At 48.9% G+C, this 23,326-nt stretch overlaps 1 protein-coding gene across 6 annotated transcripts in view; it reads right to left on the reverse strand.

Moving 5' to 3' along the window:
• Positions 1 to 23,326, reverse strand: part of TTC12 (tetratricopeptide repeat domain 12) — a 40,379-nt gene that overhangs the window by 10,518 nt on the left and 6,535 nt on the right. For 4 of the 6 annotated variants that reach the window (XM_045797807.2, XM_087868425.1, XM_087868423.1 and 1 more), the window contains exons 5-13: positions 22,708 to 22,785; positions 21,796 to 21,917; positions 17,679 to 17,738; positions 13,049 to 13,120; positions 8,796 to 8,856; positions 8,169 to 8,357; positions 7,015 to 7,084; positions 6,112 to 6,200; positions 3,867 to 4,035 (exon numbers count right to left, since the gene is read on the reverse strand). In XM_045797807.2, coding sequence (XP_045653763.2) covers positions 3,867 to 4,035; positions 6,112 to 6,200; positions 7,015 to 7,084; positions 8,169 to 8,357; positions 8,796 to 8,856; positions 13,049 to 13,120; positions 17,679 to 17,738; positions 21,796 to 21,917; positions 22,708 to 22,785 — 910 coding nt within the window. The other 2 variants (XM_087868424.1, XM_087868427.1) reach the window with 2 other exon arrangements.

The following is a 23,326-nucleotide window of genomic DNA, read 5'->3' on the forward strand; positions in this document are numbered from 1 at the left end:
GGAGGGTGCTGGACCTTCTAGGGTCTGCTGGAAACTTGTACTTTACCCCGTGGGCCTAGGTTCTCCTAAGTGTGGGGGTGTATGTCGGAAGTCCCCAGGCAATTCCCAGGCACCGGGTTTCTCAGTGTTGAGCAAACGCTAGAGGTAGTGGGGTCATTTTGGAGCTTTAAGTAGGAAAATACCAGGACGGATGTGCGTCATGGCAGGTGCCTTCGGTGGAACGGTGGAGGCTGCCCTGGAGCGGGAGGCACAGGAGGCGGGAATCCAACTGCGGAAGAACTGGACTGGGCCAGATAATAAAGATGGAGGGATTCGCTGGGGCAGGGGCAGAGGGAGGCACTCCGCTGGGGAGAGGCCCTCGCGAAGGCCTTGAAGGGGTGGTCACAGATGCCCGAGGAGAGCCAGAAGGAAGGGAGTCCAGATGCTGAGGAGGGAGAAGCGACAATATGCCATCTTCCTACAGACGCGGGGCCCCCTGCAGGAGCCCTCCGGATTCTACCCGGACTGGGTAGATGAGATGCCGCCTATGAAGACGGGAAGTTTAGGTGGAGGATCTGGCTTGGAGAACCTCTTGAGATTTAAGTTAGTGATGCCTGTGACGTGGAGATGGACGTGTCCGGCGGCAGAGGGAGTGGCACTCAGAGAAGGACTTGCGCATGACAATTAAGGCCATGGATGAGAAGAGGGCCAGGATCGCTGACTTGGAAGGACGACTGCATAAGGGGGGCTTGTGAAGGAATCAAGAAGGAAGTACCGGGGGTAGGAGGAGGACCAGGAGGGGCAGTGTCCTGACAGCCACGCTGTGGGGTTTCATGGAGAATGGTAGTGATCCACAGGACCAATGCCATTGGGCAGTTCACCACAGAGGCAGGGACGGGACCATCAGATTGGGGTTTTAGGAATGGACTCCAGTCACCCACATCTGTGCTACTGGATTTATTTGGCAGCTTGTTCTAGGAGGGGTCTGGAAGTCACATCATCTGAAGAACGCTCAAGGAAACCAGGATGCTTAACCTGGAAAAGATCAGTGTTTTCAGATGTCACAGGCACCGGGAAGCGGGAGATTTGATGCCTTCAGTAGACTGAACCAAGGCCCACGTAGGGAGCAAGGAACGGGGCAGGCAGTTTGTGTCTGATGCAAGCACACAACTTTGTATCAGTCAGAACTTTCCTGGAACAGGATGAACTGCCCTGGGAGGTGAGATCTCACCGCTTCATTGGCAAGGAAAAGACCCCCAGTCTATTAGCTGTTACAGCACCCATCCTAATCAAAAGGAGAAAAATATAATGACAATGCTGGAATCTTCCCTGGAGGGCATCGTGCACAGGCCATAGTGGGGTACCCCAAAAGGGACATGGGCACTGGGTGGGGCTGGACCAGACTGTTTGTGGTCCTAGGTAATTCTAAGCTGCTGCAAATCCCCCGTTCCTTAGAGGGGAGTTCTAGTGTTCCTGCTGTCAGAAATCACGTATTTTGCTCTTAGTTCAGATTCTTCCTTCACCAATTAAATCTGTTTTCTTCAGTCTTGAGGTTGAACGCTAATGCGCCTGAAACGTACAGAAGAGGAGCTGCCAGTCTTAGATCATGTTGGTTTTTGTCTTAGGAGCCATGAACATCTAGGCCTCCTCTCCATGTGAAGAAGCATACATCCTGTTTCTTTACTGGGGCAGGTGCTATTTGCTGGCTAATCCCACAGACACCCCACCATCTCCCTTCTATCCTGTCTGACTCTCCTACAGAAGTTGGCACCACTTTCCCCACCAGGGGTGGCCTGTGACACAATCCTGAGCAAACAGAAATAAGCAGTAGCTTCTCTTGATAAAAGGGACAGATCCAGCTGGTGGTAACCCATCTTAATGAGGGATGTGATACTTGGAGCTGCAGCAGCCTCGAGAGACCATGAGGGAGAGATCAAGAGGAGGACAGAGACTTTGACCCTGATATCTTTAAGCCACTGAACTGGCTGTGGCCATCTGTAGTCTCTTCTGTTACGCGAGAGAAACAAGACCAGCTTCTCCCAATCAGCTACTCTGTAAGATGCAGCAGGAAACACGTGACCGGCACACACGTTATCACTTCTCTTAAGCTTCACTGTGAGTCTGTGATACAGATGAGACACCAGAGCTTGCCAAGGTTAAGCAGCTTTCCTGGGCCACGTACGTAGAAGGAGGCAAGCAGAGAATTTGAACTCATGACTGCCTGAATCGAAAAACCCAGCGCTTTCCACAAAGTGGCACTGGCCCTCGCTAGGTTCCTGTCAGTACTCACTTGTCCCTTCGACTTGTCACACGGGGAAAAGCATCTTAAGAGGAAAGTGATATGCGTGCCTCTCTGTGAGGTCATGAGACCTGTGTGCAGCCTCGTCCTGCGTGAAACCATCTCCCTTCATTTCGGAGAACACATTCCATCTCTTTCTGGTTTAATCTGAGATGGACATTAATGAGACTAGTGGGCATGACGGTAATCAGCAGAGGTGTCTCTGACAGTCTGGAGATGAGGAGGGACTGCGGGAGACGCTCATAAACGCCACTCTCCAGAACACTGGAAAAATTCAAATGAAAACTCAAGCAATTCAAAGACAGCTGGGGGGGGGGGCAGGGAGGACGCTCAGGACAACTACAGCTGCGTTTACTCACAGAGGCCAAAACCAAATAAAAAACCATGAGGAAAGCCTTGAGGAAGTGACTGCAGTCATTTGAAATGTGAAATGTGCTGTTGAGGATTTAACTCTAACAATCCATCTGCTTGTGTGGGCTGAGCTTTGGGGGGTTGCCAAGCCTCCACTGGCGAGCCACGGGGGCCGCGGCAGGGCTGAGAGCGGGGGGTGAGGGGTGGGGACGGGGGCACAGCCGAGGCTCAGCAAGCACCCTGTGCACGACGGACCTCCCCTCTCCGTGGGACGGGCGCCGGAGGTCTCCGCCTGGTGCAGGAAAGATGTGACAGGATTTTAGATTTGGCTGCTTCTCTTACTGGGAACAGAAGCAGGAGCTGGCCTTCAGGGCCTGGGAGACACCTGGGAGATTCCCTGGTGATGTGCCGCAGCTTCTCCTGCCCCATCTGTGAAATGGGCTCATAACACTTATCTTGCCTCCTTCTCAGGCTGAGAGGCAATAAAGTGAGGTAATAGTGAAAAGAATCGGAAGCCAATTTCTGTGTTTAGATTGTGTATGAAACACGTATAAAGCCAGCTGTGATCCTTGCTGCTACTTCTATGGGGTTGAGCCACACAAAATTGCCAACATGCAACTCTTCTGATATAAAAAATGGTAATTTCACATGTAGAAACTAATAATATTTCGACTGAAACGCACTGGAAGGCATCACTGTTGTTCAGTAAATTTTTTAGAAAGTCTACTCAGGGGAGAGGCACATTCTGTTTCCACGGCTGTAAGGCGCAAACATCTTCCAGATGGGTTTTATTTATTTACACTCCACCTTGCTCCAGAAAGGCTTTAAGAACATGCCAGCTCAGAGAGTGCCCCCTCAAACAGGAATGAAAGAAGAAAGGTACGGGCAGAAGGAGGGCAGAACTGCACGGAGGCTGACGGGGCAGGAGCGAATGACCTATTTTAGAGCTGGATTCCCAGTCTGGATTTGGAAGGGCTGCCGTTTGCACCATCTATATCTTCGAGAAGGAAACCAGTCAGAGAAGTGAAACTGCTCACAGGTACTAAGTTCAGACAGGAGCTTGTCCCGGAAGTCCTCCCGAGGGAGTGCTCCTTCCACAGGCTCTTTCTCGTTTTGACACTTAATGAAGTCTGACGGCACCTCTCCTGTCGGAGGTGTGGGAAGGGGACGGGCAAGCGTTAACGTGGCGGGTGCCAGTCTGAGAAGCCCCAGGAAGCTCCCGCCAGCAGAGTCCTACCGGGTCAGGTCAAGGTGGCTGATGACCAGGCTCCGTCCGTGGTCCGTCTGGGCGAGCTGCAGCAGCAGGGCCAGGCTCTGCTGGCGGACGCTCAGAGCCCTGGTGGCCAGCAAGGAGGGCAGCAGCCGGCCCACGTCGGGGCACTCGAGCAGCAGGCGCTGGTTTTCCTCTGCAAGACAGGGGACGAGTGCCTTGTGCACATGCTAGCGGTCAAACCACTTTTCTCCCACCATCCCACTGGGAAATCCAGCTCTCTCCCCTCGTTTGAGAGGCAGGGTAATCAAGTGTCAGAGCACGAGCTCTAGAACCAGGCTGCCGGGTCCCGGTGACCAGGTGCACGACCGTGGCTGAGTCACGAACTCCCATGCTCCTCAGCTTCCTCCTGAGGGAGATGAGGAAGACGGCCGATGTGGCCGAGTTGTTAGCAGGGTTCAGGGAATGAATACGAGCCGGTGCTTAGAACAGGGGCTAGTTCACATGCGGACGCCACGTAGCATTATTCTTGCCAACAGCTCCTTGGTGTGTGGGATTTGGAACGTGAGGAAAGAAACTAAGATCAGCTTAGCTGTGGATGCCTTTAGGCCACCAGTTTTCATACACTGGCCAGAGCGACCACTTGAGTTCTTTCTAGAAAACGAGAAATCATGCAAGAACACTCATGAGCGGAGCATGCTCCCCCCCCCCCCCAGATGTAAGCTACTTCCAGGGCGGTGGCACTGGCTCGGCCCGCTCCCCAGCTCCTTTTCTAAGCAGGTACCTGAATGCGTTTGAGAAGACGCAGGGGGACAGGCTGGTGTAGGAGGCTCAGCCATGAAAGGGCAGAGTCTCTGTGGCTGATATGTTTTCTTTTTATGCTGGAAAAGGAGCTCACTGTAAACAATCCAAACCACACAGGAGTATAAAGCTGACCGTGAAAGTCCCCTGCTCTCGCGGCCCCTCCAGGTCAGCTCATTCCTCAGAGGAGCTACTCCCGCCTCTCCTGCGAGTACTGTCAGAAACACGAGCCACCCCACCCTGTCTCGGCTTCTCTCCCACTCAACAGCGTCGCAGGGACACAGGGCCACGTGCGCAACCTTAGAAGCACGCCCGTGTCCCTCGGAGAAGCTGCCTTGTGTTCACCGAGCTGGAGACACCCAGGTTTCACAGATCTGACAGAGCTTATGCGTCAGAGTCTGTGTCTGACCAGGGGCTGTTTGGATGTTGAAGAAAAACGTGACCCCAAGGTTCACAGAAGCCGAAGTCGATGCAGGCGGAAGAAATCAAGGCTGCAGGGAAGGAGGGCTCTGTCTGGTTCACCCTGAGGAAACCCTCGGTCACCAAGCCCTGGCTCTGTCCCTTCATGTGGGGGGGTGTGAGACGGCCACCCCGGGCCAGTGCAGAACCCCACGGAGCAGCAGGGTGCCTTGACAATGGCACCCGGCTGAGCATAATTCCCTTCAGGAAAGGGTTCCCCTCGTTCTCTAGCCCTCTGCAACTTAGATGATTCCCTCACTCCACTAAGTCAAGGGAGAAAGCTGCATCATCTCACAGTCAGCCAGTTACAGCTGACACTGCCTCCACAAGGTCTATGGCCGGCTTCCCACAGGAGCCCCGTGAAAAGGAGACCCGGATATCATTATTCCCATTTTCAGTGTTTTCCATCCAAGGTTGGGCCATTCCCTATGAAAACATGACTTTTTTAAAATGAGGGAAATACTTACAATTTTTATTTACATTTACTACTTCACAAAGGGGGTAAGAGATTGTGCAAAAACTTAGTGAAACCCAGAAAATGCTATGTAGAAAGGTAAATAAATGTGAACAAGGTCGGTAAACGTCAGCTAGTGTTTACTGTCCCACTATTCCACGGATCAGTGTCATACATAAGATGTCAGCAGGGACATCCGGAGTCTCCCGATGCTGAAATGGGCACTGTGGTCAGCAAAAAGGAACGATATTTTTAGGTGGACAGAAAGGGACGAGTCTGTCCACTACACTGCCAGCACGCGCGCCGACGTCACGGGTCTGCAAAGCGCCCGGGTGATGAGACTGCTCGTTCTGCTGACAGTGGCTTTGTCCACGTCAGGGGAGCTGTAAGGGCGGCAGGGACAGGGCCGCAGCGCAGGCCGTGCTTCTGATCCCGATGCTCTCTCTGGGGGAAGGTCCGGACATCACGTCCCTCAGGCCTGGCCTAGGGGGAGACAACCCTGCCCGCGCACGTGTAGCCAGAGCATGAACGAGGATTAACGGGACGGCCCGCGCTTACCGTTCCCCGTGCACACTGCTTGCCAGAGCCTGAGCACAGACAGGCACACCATCTCTTCCACCGCATCTTTTCCTGCCCTGGAAAAGCACCTAGAGCAAAGGACAGCAATATTAAAACCAGAAAGTAGTCCTGATCTTTCTGGTTGGCTTTAGTCCACCTCCAGACTCCTGCAATGTGGGCTGAAGACAGTAACGTTATAGGTCATCAGGACCCGGGAGCTGGTCAGCACTGAACTGAGAGCTCTGGGACAGGGGCGCAGGCCGAGGAGTAAGGGCTGCACGGAGGGAGGCTGCTGAGCCGGGGCCATGGGCGACAGCCGCGCAGTGACCAATGAACTGTGGTGGACCAGCAGCCCACTGTGGGCTCACGGGCCCCCACACACACCCAAACGTGCCCTGGTGACCTCAGCCCATGTCAGGGTCCTCCTAAACCTAAGCTGCACCCAAACCACTGAAATATGAAATAAAGTAAAAATGAATTTAGCAAACCACCTCCTTCCATACGGGTCTTTCTTCAGATAAAATTACAAATGGGATCCGCCAGGACCCTATGGATCTCATTTCTTGATGTGATCAGCAAATTCCAAGAGAGGAAAAGAACAAATGGCAATCTTGCCCAAATTGGTAGGAAACCAGAAAAATGGTCATTTCTCTGACTCTGCAGTGCCTGGTGGGACCCCGGGAAGCACGGCTGACCTCTTCTGTCTCTGTGGTTAACTGTGGCCTGAACGGTGGCCGAACTCCAACGATCAGAGGCACAAACCCCGCCCCCGCCAGGGCCACCAACACCGATGGAGGGATGGAACCAGCCAGTGAAGCCCTGCCCGTGTGGTCAGGGATGTTTCACGGGGAACTGGTTGTCCTTCCTTGCTTTGCTGCTGGCTGTCTTTACAAACACCCCTACCTTCTTAGGACCTCGTTCTCGCTGATGAGACTGAATCCATTGTGTGTTCTGAATAAAGTGCGTTCTGCGTCTGGAACAAATACATAAAAAACCGCGTCAGACTCCTGGACCGTCTGGCTGATGTCTAGCCGTAACAGAGCCAGCTGATGATGAGAAGCCCACTATGGAATGTCAAGGTCACCAAATTAACAGATTGGGCAGAAACAAATACCTTTACATTCTGAAACCTACAGCTGTCATCGGCCACTGGTTGCCCTAGGGAGAGGGACATCCTGTTCTGAGAAGGGGAGCTGGGCCCAGGGGGCCCTGCTGGTTATCTGACAACACGTCATTTTGTCATCTTTAGAGAGTCTCCAGAAGCCGCTTAACCTCCAGGAAGAACTAGCATATCCATCTGTTCTTAAATGTTTATTTTGAAGCTATTTCTAGGCTCTAGAGAGGAACCTAAACTCTCCAAGAAACTCGTGAAAGGGTATTTGAGCACCCCCACCGCACGCTGGAGGGAGGTCAGAGATCCCATCTCGGTACACACAGCATCCTGTCACTGAGGACAGATACGTCGCCCTGATAGCGACGTTTACGAGAACCGGTTATGGAGAACAGCACGGCTCTCGCTAGCAGCAGAGCTGATGTTGGCTCTGGAACGACTTACATGTCCTAAGAAGCCATTATGTGTAACTGGGGTGAACTTTACAGTCTGACCAACTTCTGTCTTCATTCCTCCGTGGCTGGGGGGAGATGTGTGAGGGTGGGATATGGGTTTGGGGCATACAGGGGGTGTGCAGGGAAACCAGAAGGTGTGCAGGTACGTGGACGATGAGCGGAACATGCGTGAGGGGTGACTATGTGTGATGTGCACGTATGTGAGGTGTGACTGTGTGCCAAGGGTGTGCGGTGTGTGTATGTGTGTTTTGTGTTGTATTGTGTTGGGGCGTCTACTGCGTATGTGCTGAGTGCTCGCATGCTCTGAGGGGAGGATGGAGGCGGGACGGGGGTATATTTCTTACGTGGCCTGCTCAGTCCTGACATCCTAGCAGATCTTCAGTACGTGTGGACGGAAGGGACACAGGGAGTCTCTGTCTCCCCAGGGCCGATCTCTACACTGTCCCCTTACACTGACTGTATTCATGAGGCCATACGCATCTCTGGCTTACTGTCTTTCATCATTTCAGTCAGGATTTCAATCCCCCCTGCATAGAACAAGGGGGTCTGATCGGGCTTGCAAAGCGTCTCCAGGAGATTCCGGACTGTCACAGCCGTGTTCTTTCCCGAATCCAGTGATCTGTGGGCTTCCTTCTCTTGAAGGTCTGCTTTCTCCTGGAGATTTACTTGATTCAGGTAATCTACAAAACAAGAAGGAAAAGAAAAGAAGGGAAACAAATAAAACCCTAATGGTCAACATCATCATGACACAAAGAGTCACCTTTTTTGAGGATGGGAGGTTGAGAGCACGAAGCATGACAGTCATTCAAACATGGGAGCAGCAGGAAAAATTTTAGGAAGGGTGTACAGTCTATACCCAGAATTTTAAACCGTCTTCGGGATTCAAGGACAACATTATGCCCTGCCTAGAAGGCTCTAAGGAACAATGGTATAGAAAGAAGGAAGGCAAAGGTCTGAATGGGAGAACAGAGAGCAAAGAGGCGTGGGCAGCCTGCTAATAGAGAGGGTTTGATGTGGCTTTGAGGCCAAGTGCAGAGAAGGCACGGGAGGCACCTCAGGGGCAGAGCAGAAAGCAAAAGTGGAATTCAAACGAAGGAGGCCAGCAGGAACATCCTCACCTTTCACCTGGGTCTGCAGCCGGGGCTTTATTTCTAAGATCTTCTGGTAACACTCTCTAGCCTGGAAAAAAGAAGCAAGACCTTGAAGAGTGGTCGGGGGGGAAGGTGATTACAGGAAAGACTACTGGGCACCACAGGGCTGGCCTTCATTATTTCCTCCCCGCCTCCTACCGCTCCCAGCGCAGGACGCAGGCAGGGGGAAGGCAGCATGCATTTAACATTCTGTTAGGCTTCTCTGGTTCTGTGGGGCAAGAGGCATTATTTCAGAACTTATTTAAAAAAAACAGTGTTGTCAGATCCAGCCTGTGATGGAAAAATATCCAGTCCTAAATTCTAATGGATCATGCCTGGCTGGGATAGGAATAATCATAAGGTGACTGCAAAGTTTAGATATGGTATTTGCACAGAGAGAGAACAGGAGGCTACTTGTCAGATATGCCCACAAGGAGTGGGGAAATAAATGAAGTTGGAGATATTGTTGACAGAGACTTTCAGGAACAGGAAAAGAGAAGTGCCTCCTTAAATACAGGGTTGCAAAGAGAGCCCCATAAGGGGTCCATTCACTGGCCATATAAGGTTTGCAAGAAAACTTGACAGTGAGGGGCCTCTCCATGAGGACAGTGCTGGAAATTTTCTGAAAAAAAGAAAGATTCTAGCTCATGTGGTATGTTACTGGGTTTCGGGCAGTACTGTCCTCAGGGGTATCAAGAACTCTGCCTAGTCACTGAGGAAAAAAAAAGGCACAGAAAAAAATAGCTCTGAGCTGTCTTGAAAGCTCAAGGCTCATCCATAAGATTAGGATTAAGAAAAGAACGGAAGAAAAAACATCACATAAAACAGGACAGAAGTATACACACCAAACATGGTAACTGCTATAGACCGTGTGTTTGTGTGCCCCCAAAAGTCCTATGTTGAAACCTCCCCCCCAAGGTGATGTACTTGGAGACGAGGCCTCTGGGAGGTGATTAGGTCATCAGGGTGGAGCTCTTATGAGTAAGATTTTTTTTTTTTTTTTTAAGATTTTATTTATTTATTTAACAGAGAGACAGCCAGCGAGAGAGGGAACACAGCAGGGGGAGTGGGAGAGGAAGAAGCAGGCTCCCAGCGGAGGAGCCCGATGTGGGACTCGATCCCGGTACGCCGGGATCACGCCCTGAGCCGAAGGCAGACGCCTTAACGACTGCGCTACCCAGGCGCCCCAAGATTTATGTCTTTATCAAAGAGACCCCAGGGACCTCTCTTAACCCTTCTGGCTGTCTATGAACCAGGAAGCAGTGTGCTGGTGTCTTGATCTTTGACTTTCCAGCCTCCAAAACTGTGAGCACTAAACGTTTGCTGTTTAAGCCACCTGGTCTCTGGTAGTTCTTAGAGAAGTCCAAAAGGACGAGTGCAGTGAACCTGTATCCAACTCCTTTGAACCCGAGGTCTAGTCTATCGGCAATTCCTGCCAGCTTCCCTGTCGGTATACAGGCAGAATCCCACCATTTCTCAGCACCTGCCTCAACACCAACCTAGTTCAAGCCACCATCACACCTCACTAGGGAAGTCTGTTGCAATAGCTTCTAACTAGTTCTCTGTTCTTTGCCTATTACGTCAAGACATAGTCTCAGGCGGCGGTGACCCTTTACAATATGAATCACGTCATTTCACTCCTTCACTCAAAACCCTCCCAGTTTACTTGAAGTAAAAGTCAAAGTACTTCCAAAAGCCCGTAAGGCTGCAAGGAATCAGTCCCCCACCACACCTCCATCGTCTGCCTGACCTCACCGCCCATCACTCTTCTCGAGCTGACCCTCGGGCTGGACCGCTCCTCCATTACACAGCCACGTGGCTTGCTCATTTCACTCCCTCCCTTCCTGAAGAGAGGCCTTCCCTGATCACTCCATATAAAACTAATCTCACCTTTGCTGCTTCCTGACTTCGTTTTCTCAGTAACACTTACCACTATCCAACACACTACACATCTACTTATGTGCTTCCTGTCTCCCAGCCACCCGTATTCTAAGAGTGTAACTCCCATTAAGTCAAGGATTTTGTCTTGTTTGCTACTGTATTCTTACTGTCTAGGGCAGTGCCAGAAACATAGAAAGTATGCATACATATTTCTGAGTGAATTAATTAGCTGAATGAATGAATGAGTGAATAGAATTGGTGGAGAGGGGAGGGTTAACATTTTATTTTTTCGCTTTTCTATTATTTGACTTGAGTATAATAGGCCTGTATTACTTTTAGAATTAAAATCCAGCAAAGATTTTTTTAAATGTATAATGGGAGGCAATTTCTTTTTTAAAATACAGTATCTTATAAGTGGAAAGACATCCCATGTTCATGGATTAAAAAGCTTAATATTGTTAAGATGGCAATACTTCCCAAATTGACCTACAGATTTAATGTAATCCCCAACAAAATTCCATCTGGCTTCTTTGCAGAAATTGACAAGCTGATCCTAAAATTTGTATGGTAATTCAAGGGACCTAGAATAACTAAAACAATCTTGAAAAGGTAGAACAAAGCTAAAAGACTCACACTTCCCAATTTCAAAATTTACTACACAGCTATAGGAATCAGGAGAATGTGGTATAGGCATAAGAAGAGACATATAGGTCAATGGAATAAAACTGAGAGTCCAGGAATAAACCCATGCATTTGTGATCAATTGACTTTTGACAAAGGGTGCCAAAATTATTCAATGGGAGACAGAATAGTCATTTTAACAAATGGTGCTGGGAACACTGATTGGATATGCACATACAGAAGATTGAAATTACATCCCTTCCTCACACCATATGCAAAAATTAACTCAAAGTGGTTCAGAGATCTAAATATAAGAGCTAAAGCCGTAAAACAATAAAACACAGAAGTAAATCTTGGATTAGGCAATGGTTTCTTAGATATGACACCAAAAGTATAAGGAATCAAAGGAAAAAAATAAATAATTTAGGTTTCATCAAAATTAAAATTTTTTCGTGCTACAAAGGACACAGTCAAGAAAGCGAAAGGGTAACACAGAGTAAAGGAAAATATTTGAAAAGCACTTGTCAGATAAGGGACTTGTATCCAGAACATAAAAGTACTGTTTACTTAATATAAAAATGCAAATAAAAAAATAGGCAATGATCTGAAGAGACATTTCTCCAAAGAAGACATACAAACAGCCAACAAGCACATGAAAACAGACCCAACATCATTAGCCTTCAAGGAAATGCAAATCAAAACAATGAGTCATGCTTCACACCCACTAGGATGGCTATGATCAAGAAGAGATAGTAGGAAGTACTGCCCAGGATGTGGAGAAACTGAAACCATGTACAGCTGGTGGGCATGTAAAATGGTGCAGCCACTTGGGAAAACACTTTGGCAGTTCCTCCAAAGGTTAAACATAAAGTTACCACAGGGCTCAGCAGATCCACTCCTGGGTATATACTCAAGAGTACCGTACACATATGTCCACACGAAAACTTGCACGTGGTTGTTCGTAATAGCCCTAATGTTCGTCAACTGAGGAAGGGGTAAATAAAATGTAGGACACCGATACAACAGGATATTATTCAGCGGTGAAAGGAATGAGGTACTGATAGATGCTACAGCGTGGATGAGCTCTAAACACATCATGCCAAGTGAAAGAGGCCAGCCACCAAAGACCACGGCTTGTATACTTCTCTGTATAGGAAGAGTCTAGAATACGCAAACGTATAGAGACAGAAATAGATTGGGGGGTGCCTTGGGTTGAGGTGGGGGTGGAGGGAAGGGGAGCACTACCATTGGGTGTAAGGCTTTCGGGGAGGTGACAAAAATGTTCCAAAGCTGAGTGTGGTGATGGCTGCACGTCTCTGAATATAGGAAAACCCGCTGAACTGTATACTTCCCACAGGTGAACTGTTTGGTACGTGAATGATATCTCAGTAAAGCTGCTGGTAACCATAGATAACATCTTAGTGTGTAAATATATCTGCATGGTTACTCCTGGGTGATGAGATTATGAGTGAATTTTGTGTTCGTCTCTCCAGAGATGCCGCTCCTGGGGCCCACAGAAGACTGGTGGAAGATACTGCAGAAGGGTTCCCAGAGCAGCTGGGCTGTCCTGGACGACACTCAACAGCCTTCTCAACTCAAAGATCCGAAGACTTACCGTGGAAAATACTAAAAGGTGGATTAATATCTAACCAACTTGGAGGAACATGGTCCTTCTCGGAGGCGACCTGGAGCATTGCTCTGTGATCACACATTCCCCTTCCATTCCTCTCAGAACTTACCACACGGTAGTTCTTCAGGGCCAGGTGGGCTTTTCCCATGTGGAAATACGCTTTTGTGCATTTTTCATCACACTGCATAAAAGAGAATGACTGATCAGAGGTTTCAGAAGGTTTGGAGTCATTAGCCACCCCCCTCACTACCTCGCTAACAGAGGGAAGGCAGAACTCGAGTTCTCAGGACAGCTATGAGTTGACAATTAAAACTTTTCTGTGCATCTGTGGCCAAACTAATTGATGCCTGCAAGGAGCCTGGATGCACGAGTAAGCTCTCTGTCAAAGTAATTAATGATACTTGCCAGTTTTCATTTCCATTTAATGAGACTCAATCAGGAGACAAACCAGAAACCCTTAGTTTAGAAGAGCTCCTGACCTCACCCAAACATTAGAATCACCAGAGATGCTTATCAAACCTGGAAAGCCTGGCTGAACCACAGGCCAATTAAGAATTATACTCTGAGGCAGGGCCCAGGCATCAGTGATTTTGTAAGCTCTTCAGGAGATGTGAGCACGCAGGCAAGCTTGAGGACCCCTGGTTCATCAGAAGAGAGGAACATCTACTCTGGGTAAACAGCTGAGGTTACTGTTCCTGCCCTGAAATACACCACACCATAAATCCTGGGAACATACGTTCTTGTCACTTAAGGTCCAGAGGGATGCCCCCTTCAGAAGGCAGGATCAAAACTTATGTGAGGCCACAGCCTTCGCACAGGGGGCCCTGTCCCTGCCTGCCCCGAATTATTACAACTCCAGAGAGTCGGGCTGATTTGGCACAGAGACGCCAACTACAACTTCTGACATCCAATTAACTGAACCCTTTCATGTGTGAGGCGTTGTGCCAGGGATGCCCTCCAAGGGTCTAGAGCGCAAGCTTAAGAGTCTAAAAAGTCCTGGGTGAATTCCTGGCTTGCTTCTCCCCAGAAGGGGGGCCTTGGCCAGAGCAGCGGCAATGCATTTCAGAGTGAAGGGGAAGACTGAAAGCAAAGACAGCCGGTGACAGAAGCAGCAGCGATGACTGTCCTATGTGGAGAGGCCTTCATGGTGCATCCTCGTGAGCGTCATGTCCTGACACGCTGCTAAGTGGGTGACAGTAATGATAATAGTGCCTATCGTCCAGTCCTTGCTGTGTGGTTCGGAAGAATTATCTCATACAAGCCTTATAACAACTCTGTGAAGTCGAAGCAATTATTATTCCCATTGTACAGATGAGGAAACTAGGGGCTGGAGTGGAAGAGCTGGGATCTAAAATGTGGCCATCTGAATCCAGGCCCCAAAGGCTACAAATTACACCAACTGTCCTTCGGAAAAGTGCTGTAGCGGTTGAGGAGAGGGAAATGCACTGCGAAGAAGCACGGCTTAACAAAGAGCGTGCAGAGGAGGGATTTGAGCTGGGTCTCCAAGGATACGGAGAGGTGAAGAGAGAAGGAAGGAGGCAGAATGGGCTGAGCAAGGTTCCGAGGTGGGAGAGGACAGGGAGCTTGCGGCCAGGACAAGGGGCAGGAATGCGGCAGGGAGGGGTCAGGCTGGAAGGGGCCAGCGAGACAGTGGTTCCACATGGAGGCCTTGGATGCCAGGCTGGGGCGGGTGAGCGAGCAGCACGGAGGCAGCGCGCAGAAGTAACTAGAGGTGGGAAAGGCGGGGGTCAGGGAGGGAAGGGGAGCCGTCCCACAGAATGAGGGGCTAGCCTCTGTCCCGGTGGTGGGGAGAGGGAAGCGCGGACGCCAGTTACGACACAGACAATCGGTAAAGGAGGAGGCGGATGTCAGGTCGCAGGCTTGGGGTTCGGTACCCAGAAGAGAGCGTATGTCATTAACAGAAGGAGGGAAGTCAGGGCAGGGAGTGGGGAGGGTGGAGGTGAGGATGAACAGTTTGCTCCTAGCTGCGGCATCGTTCCAGTAAACAGAGGCCTGAGGGAGGCAGCGGATGTGCAGCCCTGTGGCCCGGGGAGGGGGGACGGGGAAGGGGGTCTGAGGGCCAGCTGGACCCAGGAGAGCAGACAGGAGCTCCAAGGAGAAGCTGCAGAGAGAATGCAGGGAGCCGGGGAGTGAACCCCGGAGAATCCACAAACGATGAGGTTGAGGGGGCAGGAAAGGAATGGTCCAAGGGAAAGGACATGCCAGCAGCGGCCCATGGAAGCCAGATGTCCGCTGTCCCTTCGCTGGCAGAGCATCAGGGTTACAGCAGGGGGCAGAACAAGCGGGCGGCCTCGGCGTCGTGTCTGGGCCACTGTGCGTCACAGTGAAGGGGCGTCGCTGGGACTCTGCCCGCCTTGGACGCTGACGCAGAGGGCCGCGGATGGCTGTCTCACTGCCCGGCCTGTCTCCTATGATCACGTGTCAATGCTCACCAGGATTTTCTCAGATAAGCCCCAGACCCCCTTAAAAGGAGCCCTGTTTTCAGAGAAAGATGGATTTTGTCGTGCAGAAGTTCTGCCAGGAAAGAAAGACTGATTCTAACTGAAACCAGCTTTGCTGCCTTATCTTCCCAGACGAGGAACATCAGTCTTGAAAGATCATCGCTTGAGCTTGTCTCTACCCATTCAGAAGTGTCAAAAATATTAAATTGGCATGAAAGTACTAAGACTATTAATAACGGAATACCACTGACATGCATTATTGATATAGGACTTTAAAGACAGTGAAACTTCTTTATTCACGGCTTTGACAGAGTCAAGCACTGTCGGTTTGAGAGCCCCTTGTACCTTTTCCCCTATCCCTCCGAGGGGTCACCCAAGCCTCTCAGTGGGGAGCCTCGCTGGGCATTTCACAAGACTGGCTGTTGAGTGTGTCTGAGTTTTTTAACGTCAGCTTTGTTGGGCCTGCTCTGCTGTGGTTTCACTGTTAATTATTACATTGTGCTGCATTTAACATCTGGGAATAAGCCAGCGTGTTATCTTAAATCAGCATGAAGATGGTGTGACTACCTCTTTGGTCCTTTCCGGATCAGAACAGATACTCTTGGAAGTCCCACCAGGAGATCGTGTTTCCCCCACGGAAGGGAACAAGATCCACACCCACGGGTTGTGGGATTTCACACTCGGATGGAGAAACTATACAGAGCAGATGATTCAGAGCACTGGCTTACAGTTAGACCACGTTAGCTACGTGATCCCGCACAGGTTACTTCATTAATCTCTGAGGCTTGGTTTCCTTGCCAGAAAAATAAGGATAACAGCGGTATTGCAGAGAACAGAACAGAATATTGTAAGGCTCATGGCCAGCACGCAGCAAACTGTGGCTTGTGCTATTATTGTTGGAAAACGTCCTTGCCTCTCTCTTCTCTTACGGAATGGTGGTAGAGAAAATGGCCATTATCACATAAAGTGACAAAGCAGGTTAGGGGACCTATGCTGGGGCTGTGAAGAACCTGATGTCATCAGCTTTGGGCAGTTCTTGTAACTTTAAGACTGTAATGATGCGATGGGACAGGGTTTACGGACCTTCTGTATCTTCTAAGGGATAAAGAAATCACGCTCCCCACACATCCCTTTGGGAGGATCCCTGGTGTTTTATAAACCATTATTAGTAAAGGTGAGTTCCTAATTCACCCCAGTTTCCCTTGCTTACCCTCTTAATAAGAAATAAGGAAGGAGGTGTGGCCAATCTGTTGCTGTCAAAACGTGCTCTTACTCTGAGCCACGTTCGTGACGCTGGGGTGGGCGCGCTGTGCGGGAGGAACCCGGGCCACAGGATAGGCCTGGCATGTTCTCCTGGCACTTCACTTTTACTTGATCATGAGTTATGGAAAACAACATGGAGATATTAAGACAAACAGATCAATTCCATGGAGTGCAATACAAAACCTGCAAGGATTTTTAAGATAAAACACGTATCTAACAAGAAATGTCATGCTCTCCACTTCTAGACCCTGCAGGGACTCCTGTTGGTTCCATCAGGCGCCCTTCAGCGAGGAAGTCTGAGAAACACCGCTTCAGTGCTTCAGCCAGAGCCCGCGACAGCGACTTCACAGAATGGGAGAGGAAGACTTACTTAAATATTTAATCATCCGAAATAATGTCCCTGAGAAGTGATCATGACATTTCTCTTTTAAAAACTCTTGTATTATTTCCACCAACGGCCCTCACTTCTCACTTTCAACGACCTCTCTTGGCAGATTTTGGAGGGAGCACCATGAACGGCATGAGCAGATCTGCCCGAGCCCTGACTGCTAGGCTCCAGGCTGAACGACAGGAACTGTCTTCTGATTATTCCTCCACGAATATGCCAAATTACTAGAGCTGGAGGAAAAGCACAAACTGGTGGGGAAGGATGGCACCACTGCAGAAACACGTTCCCAGGGCTGGTTTGAGAAACAGAAGGAGAGCATCTGCAGGAAGGAGAGCGTCCGGTGACGCAGCTGTGAAGGCTGAGCCCCTGCAATCGAAAACCCTGAAAATGCAACGTGAACAGACGCTTCTCTGGGTACTTACTACGAGCTCCGTGCCTCACACGCATCACCCTCACAACAACGCTATTGATCTCATGTTGCCGGTAAGGAAGGTCAGGCCCTGACTGCGCAGTTCAGACCCCAGCCCACCACCAAGCATGGGCCACTCTCCTGCGTTACTTCAGGACCCAGATGCCCGGCCCAGCAAGCCCAACGCCGTCATGTGGAAAAGGACCTCTCTTCTTACCTTTAGAGCCCACTCACAGTCCACGACTGCCTTCTGGTAGTCCCCAAGTTTTAGATAAGCCTGTAATGACACAAAGGGCTGTATTCACAAGTAATTCTGCAGCATGCAGTCTTCAGTTAACAGAGCAACCAGCAGGAATGTTACAGAACCCCAGGGCTAGCAACCGTGGGCAGCCAGTACTGCTGCTAGGACCGAAGGGGCAGGACGAGCCCGGACAAACGGGAGAGGACAGCTTTGTGAACGGCACTGCTGGGCCGGAGCTGAGGCCTTTAGGAGAGCTGCAGGTGGGAGAATAAATATCCCCCACTCTTTCTTCCTTCCTTCTGATCTCATTGGCTGAACCCAAATGCAAGTTAGGAAGCTGGGAAGTCAGGGGACCAAGCCACAGAGGTCAGTTCCCCAGGGCACAGAAGGCAGGGCAGAGAAGGATCTGGAAAGGCAAAAGAAAATACCTAGCACACTAAACCCATCTACAAAGGAACAGCCAGCTTCTAGAGTCTACCCCACTGCAGATGTTCCAGAAGGAAATCAAAAAGGGAATCAAAAAGATAACAGTAAGTAAGACAAAGGGAATCAAAAAGATAACAGTAAGTGTTGGCAGACTGTAGAAAAATCAGAACCCGCAGACACAGCTGGTGTCTTTGGTGGACAGCCTGGCAGTTCTTCAAAGGGTTAAACACAGAGTTGCTATATGGTGTATACATCTGTGCACATAAGAAACTGTGTACAAATGCTCACAGCAGCATTATTCATAGAAGCCAAAAAGCAGAAACAGTTCCAACGTCCATCAACTGATGAATGGATAAATAAAATGTGGTCCATCCATCCAATGATGTATTATTTGGCCATAAAAGGGAACGAAGCACTGATACATCCTACAATATGGATGAGCCTTGAAAATGTTACAAGAAAGAAGCCAGACACAAAAGGAAAAATATTGCATGACCTCCTTCATACGAAATGTCCAGAACAGACAAATGTATGGAGATAGAAAGTCGATTCGTGGTTGCCTAAGCCTGAGGGTAGGGGTGGACGGGAGGACCGGGGCAGGGGAACCACTTAAAGGGATGGGGTTTCTTTCTGGGATCATGAAAATGTTCTAGAATTGGTTATGGCGATGGTTGCACAGCTCTGTGAATATATTAAAAACCCCTGAATTGCATACTTTCAATGGGTGAAATGCATGTCAATTACATCTCAATAAAGTTGTTACCAAAAAAAGATAAATTTCTGCTTCTTTCCTCATAAACACAGCAAGAAGGAATTGATGTAGGTAACGGGCTGACATTTAAGAGTCAGACCATCACTATGGTGATGGTCCATTGGTGCCAAAAGCCCTGGGGACCTCTTGGGATCCCCTAGAATTGGGGAAAATCTTCAAAATCAAGAATTGACTCAGAATTCTGGGATCCACTCAATCTAAACTGAAGAACTCGTGGCACACAGTAACGGAGAGCCGTGTCCCAGCAAGCGCAGTGGTCAGTCCACGTCTGAATGAATTACTGGATACGACAGGTGGTCAGTAAATTCTTATCAAGCTGAACTACCTAGACTTTAAGCACTCTTCCTTTGGAAAGTTCCCGGGAAGCGGCAATGATCACTCCGGTGTAAAAAAGGACAACCAGGCACCTGGAGGATGAGGTTTTCCCAGAGTCCCCATCAGTCACCCCAACTAGAGCCAATACATGTGTAGGTTTGCCCCTGATCAAAACTGTCCCAGGGCACTGCGACATTCTTACCAATAACTCTGCTAAGATATTTACATGGTCAAGCCAATCATGGGGTCAGTGTTGTAACTCAGGAGGGTTTCTAAGCATTCATCCCAAGCAAGGAGGAAGCAGGCACTAGCCCACTAATCAAGTCCAAGTCCTTCCAAGAAAGGAAGCTGCCATGTGGTGCTTTCGTTCACATAGGTTTTGTACTAATTGAGGAGGAGACGCTTCGAACTGTCAGTTCCATAAAGCCCCATCCGTTCCCCCCAGGGTTTGGGGTTTCATTTGAAAGTCAGAGGATGTGAGGAGGAGACTAGCATCCTTTTAGACAAACCAACGAAGACACAATTCTGTGACATTGTTATCCGGGAGACATACAGACTCTGAAAATGCATACGTGGGCTTCAGCAATTTCTCTACACAGCCTTTTACTTTTGCTTTTCTTTCTTCCCCCTTTTTTTTTTTAAGGCTTGGATTCAACACCCTATAAATTCCCTGTTCTCTTTTGCTTTTCCACATTTTAAAAAGAACTACTTTTCCAAATGGCAATTAAACTCCTGATTTATCTAAATTACACCAGCAATCTATTGATCATAACATTAACTCCAGGAGAAAAACAGAGCGTTGAAAGGGTAGGCTTTTTTTCTCTAGCAAGCGGCAACACTCAATTCACAGGGTCCTTATTAAGTGTTTTCTAACACTGCATGCAAACAGGGGAGGCATTTTAAAAATAGTCAGCGGTGATTTGGTGGTTCGTAACACCAGGCAGCACATTCTGTATTTATTTGTCTCTGAAAACGCTTTCTCTTCGGGAAAGCTGGGAAGAATTATTTCCCCAAAGCTTTTCATTACATTTGCTTATTTCTATCCACACCCATTCTTAATGTGGTTCTCCAGAACCTGTTCAAAGTGCTGCTTAACCTGAGGACAGTAAAAATGTAACTAACTTAGACGGCTCGGGGTACAGACCATCTGAATTAGCTGTAAGTCTGAATCACATAACATTTTCAAAGCAATTCAATTTTACCACTTTCAAATAAGTTCAAAGTAACAGGACTGAAAAAGCATCAGTAGGTAAATGTTTTGGAGACCAAATCTGGTGAAAAGAAAAAGGAATTATAGTTATTATATTAATTGCTTGCATTTGAATGCTTCTTTCAAAGTGTCAACAGAAATTTAATTCCCTTAAAAGGACTTATTGTTCCTCCAGCGTTACATAACTTAACAAGGATTTATTAAACATCTATTACAGATAAAGTGTTGGAGGGGGGAAAATATATGAAAAAGTTTATAATCTTGTTAGGGTGATGAAATGCACACCACTAGGCCAACCTCTTGCCATTTTATTTACCAAATTCACTCCCCTATGTCAATTTTTCCCCAAAAGTAGGGCCCAGTAAGTGGCGCCTCAACGGATTTACCCAAACTGCTGAACTACTGAGGTTATACTGTGCTTGGACTTATTTATCATTAAATCACCATCACGCCCCAGACTTTTGGCCTCCAAATGTCCTGCTTCTTGCTGTTGACATTCTTCCTCAACCTCCCACAGCAGGACATTCTTGATCCTGAGTTACAGAAATTGGAGCTGATGAGGGCTCCTCCTGTCAATGACACAGTGTCAAGTGCAGCTCACACAGGTCCTGCTGACACCTTCTGACCATCGGATAATCATGCCGACAGATCCACCACTTCTTCAGGTCTGAGCAACAGGGAGCTCTGCCACACACAGGCTCAAGTGCTTTTAAAGATAAGGCCACACGTGATGTTTTTGTTTCAACGGAGAACTATCTACCTTGTCCCTTCATTAAGTAGTAGATGATAAACACCTGCGTGATTGTTTTTACCTGTCCCATGAAACTGAGCTCATCTGTGATATAAAACAGAGGTAGGAGGGAGTTCAGAAACTCAACATTTCTGAGAAATTGGGGCTAGGCCCATCGGCTATCCAGCCGACCCGGGTCACAGATTCATAATCCAACGGGACCGATATGAATAAGAAAGTAACCCTGAGGAGGTCAGGTTACCAGCAAGAGGGGGCCAGGCCAAAGCCAGCGATGGCAGAATCAGTTCTCATAGGCTGTTTCATTGACTCACTTTACCCTCAGTGATGTGCGGGCGCTGACTTACACCACGCAAAGGACTGGTTATGTGTCGCTCTTCCCAAGTCCTCCTTCAGTCATCGCAAGTTGGTGGCTTGAAATTGGACCGTGATGACGGCATTGATACCACGGAAAGTGGCAAATGGTCCTTACCGATCAGCTGCCACCACACCCCAACCGGAGTTGGCTGCTAAACACTGATGGGCACACCACTGCTTCCATCTGGTCTCATCTTTGGTTTCACAAGTTCTATGGCTCCTGTCCCCTGAGAAAACGCCACGGGCACAGTGTTGGCCCACTCACCTGGGCTCGGTTGGTGTAGAGCACCTTCATGTCCTTCAGCTTGTCCAGACCCTCACTGTAGCAGACGATGGCTGCTTCGTAGTCACCTCTGGCAAAGGCCTCATTCCCCTTTTCTTTTAAGGCTGGGAGAACAGAAGTCACACAGGTGAGCTCTCCCCACACACTGGAAAATTCTCTCACACTTTATTCCCCCGACTTTGCAATTCTACTTTGGAGGTCATAGCTTCCATCAATCCAAAGGAGACCCATCCCTTGTTTCTCTGCAGACATTTCAGGATCAGCCTCCTGAAGGACTTTTTCCCTCCAAACCCATCCCAAGCTGCCCAAAGTAAATGTTTCTGGCACAAAACTCGGAATCTCTACAAGTATGTCACAAAGACCAAGTCTACACACTGAACGTCTCATAAAAAGGGCCAAACAAGTCACTGTCTAGCACGCGTGGAAGTGTTCAGACCTGCGCACGCACACCGCTGGGGTGCGCAACAAGAGCCGGAGGCAGCCCGCGCATGAGCCGCCCCGCCACGGCACCACCGCGTCTCTCTGCCTTCGTCTCTCCTCTCCCTTCTCACATCTTTGTTTTCTTGTTTCGTTTTTCGTTTTCCCTTTGTCCTCTGTGCCTCAGGCCAGCGCACGGTACCTCCCTTCCGTCCCTCCCCACGTTCTGAGGCCAGCTCGGGTCTAGTCTGACCTGCCCTGTCCATCCATATGCTGTAGAAAGAGGAGGGCTTTGTCCTGCTCCCTGCCTGCCGCAGCGGGGACAGGGACAGACACCACTCGCTTCTGCCTGGCCAGGCTCCAGTGCCTCAAGCCTGTAGACTGGGAATCTCGCTGTCCTCAAATATCAGCAGGCACGCTCATGCTCTTTCTAGCACAAATCATCCCAGCTCTTGAAAAGTGAAGACTGACAATTACCATCTGCTAAGACTTTGTTTTCCCTTCTTCTCCTGGCACGTTCCTTTGCATCCAACTCCATAGATGCCAAGAAGGCTTCTGACAGCAGAGTAATTTCAAGTATTAAAGAGAAAAATCCAAATACTATAATCAGTTCTTTAGCTCAAATTCAGAAGAAAGCTTCTTTAGAGCCACACATCTCATGCATACGTATATAGGCACACACGCACACACACACTCTGAAGCAACTAAATGACATTTTCTTAATTTGACATTAAATGGTAATCTGTGTGATGTATTATTATACATGATGGCTGTGTCTGTGCTTCAAATTTGATTTATGTCTTTTAAAAGAGTTTTTCTTTAAAGGCAGACTTTTTTGTTCCATTTGGCATAATGAGCTTCTGGGCTGGGCAACAGAGAAGCTACCTGGATCCCTTGAGCAGCTAAGAGTAAATTGGATGATATGAAATAGCTGAATTCAGTTTACAAAAGACTGGCCGGGAGAAAATAGAGAAAAGCCTCTGAGCGCTGTGCCCGCTGAGTAGTAAGAGAATTGGCTGACCCGAACGTTTTTGTTCCCGGGTTGTTTGTAAGCCCAGAGGCTATAATTTAAGGGTCTGGAAGCTACAATCACTAA

The sequence above is a fragment of the Ursus americanus genome, chromosome 16 (genome assembly GCF_024610735.1).
Source record: "Ursus americanus isolate L20-20 chromosome 16, mUrsAme1.1.p, whole genome shotgun sequence".
NCBI classification, from domain to species: Eukaryota; Metazoa; Chordata; class Mammalia; order Carnivora; family Ursidae; genus Ursus; species Ursus americanus.